Source organism: Centruroides sculpturatus, unplaced genomic scaffold (genome assembly GCF_000671375.1).
Source record: "Centruroides sculpturatus isolate CEXI.00-Female unplaced genomic scaffold, Cexi_2.0 scaffold667, whole genome shotgun sequence".
NCBI classification, from domain to species: Eukaryota; Metazoa; Arthropoda; class Arachnida; order Scorpiones; family Buthidae; genus Centruroides; species Centruroides sculpturatus.
In genome coordinates this window covers 257,560-268,778 of record NW_019385247.1, presented here as the reverse complement: position 1 = coordinate 268,778, position 11,219 = coordinate 257,560, and the positions used below count along the sequence as shown (strand labels likewise).

The following is an 11,219-nucleotide window of genomic DNA, read 5'->3' as shown; positions in this document are numbered from 1 at the left end:
GCCATCATCAGGTCCAAAAAACGAAAATGGAACAGATACGTTCCATGTATAGAATACAAATATTTAAATCAAAATTTAGAACAAAAATTTTTAAAAATATACAAGAGAAGTGGAAGAATATATAAAAATAACACAAAATAAACTAAAAAATATAATAAATCTTTCAATAAACTAATTCTAGCTTGAGTTTTCAGTGAACTTTTTAATCATGTACTTCCACGCCGACGACAGGCTCTCAGCATCTCTCGCATTTAAACATCCCTCACGTAGCCTACTCCTATATATTTCAATCTTCTCTGCCGTCATTGATAAAGTGGGGGAAGATACAGGTTTTATAATTGTTGCCTCGTTCCATTTCATCACCGAACCTTGGACTTGCGACATTTGCGACAAAACTGTTGCATTGGATCCTTTTTTTACGTTATAACGATGCTCTTTCAGTCTTACTCCTAAGCTCCTGTTGGTGACGCCGATGTAGTCTTTCATAACATCTACAGTAGTTGGATGTTCTCATAAGGAACTTTATAGACACCTGGTTTTTCTTCTGTTTTTATTCTATCATTATCATTCCTCAATATCTTATATAAATTTGGGGCTCTTTTTAAAACTATTCTTGCTTGTTTCCTATTAGCAACTTCTTTCATAATACTGTTCAAATTATTATTATATATAAACTTCAAGCGCCTATTGGGAGCGGTATTTAAGCTTTTTCTCTCTTTGATCCTTTCATATTTTTTGAGTAATCCTACAATGGTCCTTTTCTTGTAACCTAGAGTCTGGGCTACTTGCAATATACTATCAATTTCTTTATTCCTGTCACCGATTCTATCACAATACAAATAAGCTCTTCTAATCAAAGTTTGAAATGCGGCCATTTTATATCGATATGGATCCATGGACTGTGCTGGTATATATAGCGGAGTGTGAGTAGGTTTAATATATACGCTGGTGGACAAATGATCTCCCATGAACTTGATATTAATGTCCAAGAAGTGCACATTCAAGGAACTTTTTTGCTCTAATTTTAATCTAAGACCATCTTTGTTATTATTGATTCTATTCAAAAATTCATGTATTCTGCTATTATTTTTCCATAATATAAAAATGTCATCCACATATCTGACGAAATGTATGACATCTTCCTTAAAATTTCGTACAACTCCTCTTTCTAATCTTCTAACTACTAACTCGCAAAGAATTCCAGAGAGGGGACTTCCCATCGGAACCCCTCTTTTCTGCCTGTATATTCGACCACAAAAAGTAAAACAAGATTGATGGCATACCAGGCTAGCTAGTTCCTCTAGGTCTTGGGTGTAACTAAGCAACTGAGGGTTGTTGTTGTACATGAAATTCAATAATGCCTCCACACACGATTCAATCATTACTGAAGGATACATGCTTTCATAATCTAAAACGGTCGCTACTTCGTCTTCCATTAAAGAAATATTTTGCACTTCCTTCACTACGACAAGAGGATCTTTTGCCACCAGTCTATCATCATCTAGCTGTGAGGATAAATATTCATGTAGCCTTTTTTCTAAGATAAAGGTGGGCCCCCTACACTTCTCTACCACTGGTCTTAATTCATTTCCGGTTTTGTGCATCTTAGCAAACGCAAACAATCTTGGAGCTCCTGAACTTGGATTGTGGCATTTCTTCAGAAAAGGCAAAACGGCAGCGAGACTTGAGCGTTCTAACTTCTTGACCCTTCTGTCCAAAGACCCAATTATTTTGTCGTCAACAATTTCACATTCGGTCTTCTTGATGTAAGCATGTAATTCCTTGTCAAACGTATGCCTCTTCATGACAACTAAATGCCTAGTTTTGTCTGCTTTGGTCATCACTAGATCATTCATTCTTAACCACTCTTTCGTAAGCCGTATGTCTCTATTGCTAATACTAGTTGCTTTTTTCTTTGGGCGGTTACTGTTGTAAATAGTTGGGAAACCTCCATACAGGAGATTGAGAGAGGGATAGTTGGCATGGATCCTTTGGATAAGGAATTCTTTAAATGGAAGACTGTCATCAGTAACCGCCCAAAGAAAGATTAGAGCAAAAAAGTTCCTTGAATGTGCACTTCTTGGACATTAATATCAAGTTCATGGGAGATCATTTGTCCACCAGCGTATATATTAAACCTACTCACACCACGCTATATATATCAGCACAGTCCATGGATCCCTATCGATATAAAATGGCCGCATTTCAAACTTTGATAAGAGCTTATTTGTATTGTGATAGAATCGGTGACAGGAATAAAGAAATTGATAGAATATTGCAAGTAGCCCAGACCCTAGGTTACAAGAAAATCACCATTGTAGGATTACTCAAAAAATATGAAAGGCAGTGGCGTGCCGTCATTAGAAGCGGTGGAAGCGCCGCTTCCCTTGTATTTTCTAAAAAAATAAATAAATATTAATTTTAATTATATGAAAATAATCGCACAATATTTTATTATAACCGCATTGTGTATCTTATTACAAATTTCTATACTACACGTGAAAAAAAATTGCTTTTGTATATTCGAATATTAGTGGCAGAGTGGAATCTCTGAAATTTTCAGATTCCAAAAAGCCAGATTTGCGCATGCGCTTTACAGAGCACCAACCTCACCCGGTTTAGCCGGTGGAAGCCTACGACCTTGGGTGAAAGCTGCACACATATAAAGATTCCAATTCTATCAAGGACCGGTTCTGGGCTGTTAGCCGCCTGCCCACTAGATATTTCGATTACGTGAATAACGAGTAGATTTATAACTTAACCCAACCGATAAGAATTTACTGGTATGTTTTTACGATAGTTCTGTATAGTTGACAGGAGTTAAAAAAATCCATTAAAATATTTGATAGATTTATTCCGCTTTCCGATTTTATATTACTCACGGATTTCGATGTTAAACCAGTGATATTACGATTTCGTACATCCCATCTTTAAGGGGATGTAGAAAAAAACGTGTACAATTCTTGTATAATGTTAAAAAATTAACCGTTACTTCGACAGCGTCATTTACAACTAAATTTAATGAATGAGAGAGATGCACCAGGTACAGAAAAGGCTCTAGAATTTATTTTCCTTAAATTTACGATTTATGTATCCGTTTGTCATAAAAATTTGTCTTTCCACTTTTTCCCGAGACTACAAATATTCGAGTACAAAGTAACTGGTTTCGACTTATTTCTACTTAAGAAGTAGTTAAATAATTAAGCGATTAGGGAATTGGGGACATAAACAAAACCCTGATGAAAGAGCCGGAATATTACTTAAACAAAAGCTTAACCGAACCAATCTATAGCCGAGTACAGTGGGGACTGATTTCTTCGAAATACTGTATTAGATGTAATAAAGACAGAAATTTTTCCAGTTCGACGAGAGTGACCGAAAAGTTGTAAATTTTGGAAATTTCCGTGGACAACACCTGGTCCTAAAACGAATTAGTTAGAAAACAAAAGACGGACAATCTATTAAGTTTAACATATTTAGACTTTTACAGCTATGGTGAGAAACGTTTAAAATTTACAAGAACCCTGTCGCGTCTTTTGAGGTATATTAGTGATGCGACAAAAGAAACATTTGACATTGCCAAATCCCGAGGGTATCGGCACCCTCGGGATTTGGCAGCCCGCGTGCATGTACAGTACACACCGCACACCTAGCAGGACCGTCTCTGATTCCACTCGTAGGGAGCTATTTGACTAAGTGGTTAAGATTTAAAGAGTAAAGAATATTTTATGTTATTTTCATGTACGTTTCATTACAAAGTTATATTTAATTATAATTTTCTTTAAAAGTATATTCATACAATTGAAGAATGTTTTGTACCAGGTATGTATATCCACCACACATTTTATTTCACCAAGTAAGTTTTTATAATTTTATTTTTAATTTTAGCCCTTATATCGTGGCTAGCGATTCGGAATGTAATTGCGATATTGAAAATTTATTTTAAAAAAGTTTTGGCTCGAGATCATATAATGAAAAAGAAAACATTATTAAAAGAGAAAGGCCAATGCCTAAGTTAAATATAAACGCTTCAATAAAAAAATTTGTTCGATATTTTCACGATAAAATGGCTCTGTAAATGCATAAAAATGCATTTACAGAGTGAAATTAGTGTGTGGAATAAGAATGTCTTTGACAATTTAGCTGGCAAAAGACACGAAAAATCGTCGATTCTTTCGTATTTGAAGCAATTTGGAAATCGAAGCGGAATAGAATTTAACATTAGTAAATAATATAAAATAAATATTGAAAATTGTAACGAGATAATTATGGGTAATAGATATATTATATCTAAATAAATAGATGTTATATGTTTTTATCAAAGCAAGAATTGGCATTTAGAGGGCATATGGAATGTATTGGATTTAATAACAGAGGTAATTATATTAAACTTGTTTATTAAGTACGTCAGATAAATAATCTATTAAAAATACATTTAAAGAAAGAATTAACTGATTGCCCCTGGAAGTCGGCTTCTTATAGAAACACAGCTTCCCTATCATCAAATGTCACGGCACGCCCCTGGTAAAAACCGTAGACTTCTCTAAATGTATTTTTAATATCACAATTACATTCTGAATCGCTAGCCACGATATAAGGGCTAAAATGATAAATAAAATAATAATAACTTACTTGCTGAAATAAAATGTGTGGTGGATGTACAGTACATACCTGGTACAAAATATTCTTCAATTATATTAATATACTTTTAAAGAAGATTATAATTAAGTATAGCTTTGTAAAGAAACGTACTGTACATGAAAATAACAAAATCTTCTTTACTTTTTAAATCTTAAAACAATTCATTTAAACAAATAGCTCCCTACGAGTGACTAATAGATGGAATCAGAGACGGTCCTAGAAGGTGCATGCACGCGGGCTGCCAAATCTCGAGGGTGCCGATACCGATCAATGTCAAATGCCTCTTTTGTCTCATTACTAGTATACCTCAAAGAACGCGACAGAGTTGTTGTACGTTTTAAACGTTTCTCACCTTAACTGTAAAAATCTAAATATGTTAAACTTAATAGATTGTCCGTCGTTTGTTTTCTAACTAATTCGTTTTAGGACCAGGTCCACGGCAATTTCCAAAATTTACAACTTTTCGGTCACTGTCATTGGATTACCGTATTCCGCACACTAAATTTAGTCCGGGAGCCGTGATTTGCATATCACCTATCTAGAACGTGACCAATTTTTATTGATGATGTGTAACTGAATCGGTAGAAAAAATACTCCCTGTCTGGGAAACCAAGTTCGAATCGAGTCGGTTTTAAAAATTTAATGGCGACTTTATATGACATTCCCACTTCCTCCCTATATGGCTAAAGAATTGTGTGTTTGACAAAACTCAGACTTCTTACGTGCAGTGGCAGATCTATTATTACATTATCAAGTGAGTAGGTTTGTGTCTAGGGACGACAGACGGATGGCCGAGTGGTTAAGATGGTAGTCAATTTCTTGGGGAACAGGATTCGGGGATCCGATTCGAAGGGGTCGAAAACCCCAAGAATGTTTTGCAGAATGGTCCGTCCCTCACTACTTGGCCGCCTCAATGTGCCTGATCGAATTGAATGGGCTTACTGAAATGGCCCTCGTAGTGACCACAGCACAAGGAATTAAAAATTAAGAGGCCGGATGGCCGAGTGGTCAAGGGGCAGACTACCGCTCTGGGGGATCCCGGATCGAATCCGGATGGGTCAAGGAATCCCCAGGAAGTTTTCGAGGAGGTGGTCTGTTCGGATATGTCGGGCCCCGTCCCTCACCACCCGGTCGCCTCATTGTTGACCTGGCCGAACCCATAATGGGCCTGCCAAAAGAGGCCATCTTAGTGCCCACAGGGCAGAAATTTTTAAAAATAAACAAAAAATCCTATTATGGACTGGATTAATAATACTTTTTAAAATTAAAAATTTATAATATCAATTAAAAATAAATATTAAACAAAGTTACTATGAATTTATAATAATTTTTTAAACATAATTATTTTTTATTTGAATTTCAATATATATATATTAGATGGCACCACTAGTCTCTTTCTTATGCAGACGTTGCATCAGCTTTGATGTAAAAAGATTAATTAAAAGTTTTTCTGCGAGATTTTTACAATTAAAATGGTTTTAGATCTGGAAGTATTTCGAGTCGATAAAGGAGGAGATCCTTCCAAAGTAAGAGAGAATCAAGCGAAGCGATTTAAAGATGTAACTTTAGTGGACAAGGTGGTTGATTCTGACATGAAATGGAGAAAATGTAAGCCATGTGTTTCTAACAATACATGATTTTATGTCAATTTATTTATATAAGTAATCAGCAGAATTTATATATTCGTAACAGTAAACAATAAAATAAGTTGTATAATATAATAATAATGTTTCAGAATGGCGTAGATAAGTCGTAAAATATAAAAATATTCAAAGGCCACCGGCATTTTTATATTTTACGACTGGCGGTTTAAACTAGAATTTGCTCGAGTATAGTTTTAAGGATGATCAGTATAATTATGAAGTCTTTTTAAGACTATTATGTTATATATGTGAACTATACCACTTATATAATTAGAACATGCAGATGAAAAACAACAATGTAAAAATTACATTATTTTTATAGCTAGAAATAATACTGATGTGGGTTTAGTACATGTTGCTATCATTTCAATTTTATGTTTGCGAAAGGAAACTACTGTTGATGATGCATCTGTTGTCAATATCACTGCAAGTTTAATCACATTTGATAATTGCCATAAAACAAAAGTGCAATAAAAACAATTATTTTAAATATGATATACAATCTCTTAATGCAAATAAGCAGATATGTGTGCACATTATAAATTAAACTGAACAGAGTTTTGTATAGCCAATAAATATAGGAAATCCAGTGCTCTCTTCTTGTTCCTGCTTCCAAACTCATCTTTAACATACTGCTTGCATATAAGTTAAAGATAAAAGCAAACCAAATTTGCAGAGAAAAATACTTCATTACATTGTTAAATCGCCTAAATGCATTTTGCCAAAAATATTAGGTTTCCTCAGTAGGGTTTTCAGCATACAGTTTAAACTCCAACAATTTTCCATCATGGGTTCCATTATGAATTTTTATATATTGTTGGTGCACAAGAATAGTGACAGAACTAAAAAAAAATAGATCTTCCAGAACAGCCATTTAAAAGTTTCTTGTTTACTGCAAGGCTTTGTCATGATCTTGGATTTTTAAAATTTTCAAATCTTTTTTGGAAATAAATATTAGTGTTCGTTATTCCACAAAAATATGGTGAGTCTACTATACATTTTTACAATAAACTCAAAATTGGAAATTTTTGAGTTGTGTCACTATTCTTATGCACCAATGATATATATATCCGACAAAAGTCTCCCAGCATGCAGCTTAACTTAATAAACTAGCTTTAAATTTATACTCCAAAGGCAAAAGCTTCAGTGAATGAATTTTAGTGGACTTTAGTTTAATTTTTGTTTCTTGAACTTAGCAGTTTTATGAAAGATGAATTTGATTTTAGTATTACACAGTTTAAAGAAGAAAATACTATAAAAGCAAATGAAATATTTTAAATCAAACATTTTAACATTACAGAATATTGTCAAAAATTTAGAATGGACATAGAATGTGAGACAAAGAATAAATTATAAAAAAATAAAAATTTGAATGTTTTCAACATTGTGTGTGTGTGTGTGATATCAAAATCTGATTTTTTATCTTTCTGTTGTTTACATATGCTGTAATCTTTTTTATTTTATTCTAGCAATTTGATCTTTTATATTATGGTGCCAGTTTCTTGCATTTTTTATACTTGCCTTAAAATATAAGTTTTCACCTATACTTCGTTGGGCTGCAATTTGAAAAAATTGTAGTCATATAAATTTCAAATGTTGTTCTTTCACCTGTTTGTCCTTAATTTTGAGAATGGAGTTAGATGGATGAAAGCTGATGCCAGATATAGAAAGATTAGGGATAGAAGGCTTCAGTTAACTATATACAAACTTCTGATGCAAACCAGAAGTCACATTATTTCAATTCAAATATTTTCCCTTGAAAGGACTTAGATAGATGACTGGCATGACACTCTTGCTAACAGGAAAAGTATCATGTACAGGACAAGACACTACTAATTTGAGGTGGAGAGCATATATTTTAAATTAAATAAATTAAAAAGTATGATTAATTAAAAATTGCACTCCAGCATTGTCTAATAGATTCAACTCTCAGTTGAAATATCTAGAATAATTTTGAATCATTTTATCTGGATGTGCCTGATGTCAATCTTAATGCTCTGACTAACTTCATTGATTTTTGAGGCAGTCTTTAATGGGCAAAATTGGGGACATTAGTATAATCTGCAATTTTTGATGCATTGAATTAATACAATGTATTCCAATCTGTAGGGCATGAGACTATTGCAAGGGGTGTACAGCTTTTACCAAATTGTCATTTTTTAATATGAGCAAACAAAAAAAGTCAAACTGATGTTTAAAAAATGAATCAGCAAAACAGTTATGCTTAATTCACAACCTTCAACTGAATGACTTGTGTATAAATAGTAAAAATCCATCCATACTCTTGCCAAAATGTGTTGACAAGAGTCGAGCCCCAACAAACAATATACTTTATTTAATAAGGTATAATGTTTTGTGGACTATTAAATAAAAATGACAGTATTCATGAAATTAGATTGTTATAAAAATTGAGGGAGATGCAACAACTTTTTCTGAAAAAAGACGGTGCGGAGGTACAGAAACTTTGGAAACCACTGCATTAATAAATCAAACATATTAACTATTTGACTAATTTCATAAAAACTGAACTGTTTTTTATTTGTCCTTTCATTATTTTATTTAAATCAACACTTCTCAATTTTATTACATTATTTTAAACTCAAAAAGATTCTATGAAAGCTTTTAATTTGTATGTAATGTTTGTAAATTTTCTTTCTGTAGATTCTCAATTTTTTCATGTAGAATGAAATCTGAAATTCATAAAATATTAAAATAAAATAATACCATGCACAAAAACCAATATCCAGTGTTAAGGTTAAACATCAAACAACAAATGTTTTCTTAACTCCTTCAGAGTTCTTCTGCAGGTATTTTTAAATTCAAACTAGCAGGATAATTGAAATTCTTTTCAGAATATAATATTCAAATATAGAATTGAACCGTAAGTTCAAAAATTTGAACAAGGGATTCCTGCACATGCATATTCCTGTGCTACTTTTTAATAAGATTGACAATTAAACTCTGCTGTCAAGTAAAGCCTGCCAAGTCATCAATAAACTCATCTCTTCTCTAAAATTTATGCAAGTGGATGTGGAATAAGCTTTAAAAATCTCCACTACCTCTAGCCATCTGAGGTGTTTTGCATATGGAGTAGTAAGAATGAGTTGTCTCCAGAGAAGTCTGTCATAATATTGGGATCCGTGGCAAATGTGGAGAGGGTCATGTTGTTCTTATCATGTTGTATGTCCAGTCTATGTTCTACTATCCTAATCCCTATTGAACACTTAGTCAATCTAATGTACCCTAAGTTCCTATCCCTTCTGTTGTCCTTGGAGACTCTATATATGCCTGGAAGTTTGCTGGGATTGGGAAGGTCTTTCCATTGCATAGTAGGCTGAACATGGAGGGGCATCTCCTGTACATAATATTAACCCGCATTTTCTTTGCAATTGTGGTATATAAGGACTTTAAACGTGAGTTAAAAGTAAGAGGAATCCTTTCCAGTGTCTCCTCTTGTTTATCCATTGGCAGGTCTGTTGGGAGGGTGGACCCTGCCTGTGTATGTCAGTACCATTCACACAATCTTTCTATAATGTTGATGTAACCATGTGCTCTGGTACCTATTCTATAAGTCTTAATTCCTTGACCAATGCTTGGGGATAGAGGTGTGTGTGTACAGTACACCCTTCTAAGGTCTGAAGGCTGCAATTTTGTATGGGAATGGATCAGGTGATCCAATCAGAATGTATATGGAGATTGCATGTGGTTTACGAAACACTGACGTGCAAATGCCAGACCCCTCATCACTGATATTTATGTCTAAGAAGTAGACCCAAGTGGAGTTTTGTTGTCCTATCTCTAGGTACAGCCCATATGGATTGTGTTTGATGTACAGAGGCAAGGAACTACAGTACTAATTTGAGTTGGAGAGCATATTTTTTAAATTAAAAATGATTAAAAGTTGCACAGTCCAGCACTGTGACAATATTACAATAAATATTTGCTCATTCTTATTATTATGCAACAAACTTATAAAATCATAACTTGACAGAAATTCTTTTCTAAAATACAAAATCTTTTTGTTTATAAAACTTTATATTTAGACAACACATGATAAGCATCAAAGGTAACTTCTAAACCACAAAATTTATACTCTTCTATTTTTAGAGAAATCAATTTTTCACATATTAGACTGACTATATATGTAAGACTGTCAAAATCACCTTAAACTGTCTCATAGAATTTAAGTATGTTGGCATCCCCAATAAATGATTAAATAACAGTATTATTTATTAAACCTGTATTCTAAAACTGTACTCAGTACTTTTGAACTTGGTTAAATAATTATCTGTATGTTATTTATTTTTACAATTGGTATTTTTACACTTTAATTATTTTACTTAATTACTCAGTTGTCAATATTTTTGAATTTTAAATTTAATGTTCTATTCTTTGTGGTTATTCCATATTTGTTTTTTCAACTTGAAGATGATCTATGAAGTAGATCAAAAACGTCCGTTTTTAAATAAACTCCCTCGGCAACGGATTAGGTGTTGATTATTTTGATTAATTATCTATCATTCTTACCAGCATATCAATAATAATAACATAATGTATATAATAAAACTGGAAAAATATGCCAGGTAAAAATTTATATACTCACATATGATGCCAAATGTAGTACAGTAGAGCCTCGAAAGCTCGGCCTAATGTGGACCGAAGGGTGGCCGAGTTTGTGAAAATGCCGGATTATCGGAAATGGGGTTAAAAAAGGATAAGTATGCGTGTTTCCTCAGAAAATATTGAACTGTACTTGTATGTATTGTTTGCTTGAGAATACAACAGAGAATAAACTGCCCAAATACCCTTAAACAAAGGAAAAGTACATCCTTTATGAAGGCATAGAGCCTTTACTACATGAAAATGAAAATTAATGAATACACTGTGTACAGTAATTTACCTGATAAGACAGACCTCAGAAAAATACTTTATGAG

General features: G+C 33.3%; 2 protein-coding genes across 2 annotated transcripts in view; one reads left to right on the top strand and one right to left on the bottom strand.

Moving 5' to 3' along the window:
• Positions 1–491: 491 nt before the first annotated feature.
• Positions 492–1,856, bottom strand: LOC111636698. Its single transcript, XM_023381998.1, has one exon. It carries the CDS (start codon positions 1,854–1,856, stop codon positions 492–494), a length of 1,365 nt encoding a protein of 454 aa, XP_023237766.1.
• A 4,175-nt stretch (positions 1,857–6,031) lies between these two features.
• Positions 6,032–11,219, top strand: part of LOC111636694 (serine--tRNA ligase, cytoplasmic-like) — a 42,238-nt gene continuing 37,050 nt past the window's right edge. Inside the window, exon 1 of the mRNA XM_023381990.1 lies at positions 6,032–6,249. Within this exon, the coding sequence (XP_023237758.1) occupies positions 6,114–6,249 (136 nt within the window). The 5' untranslated portion in view covers positions 6,032–6,113. The remainder of the gene's footprint in view (positions 6,250–11,219) is intronic.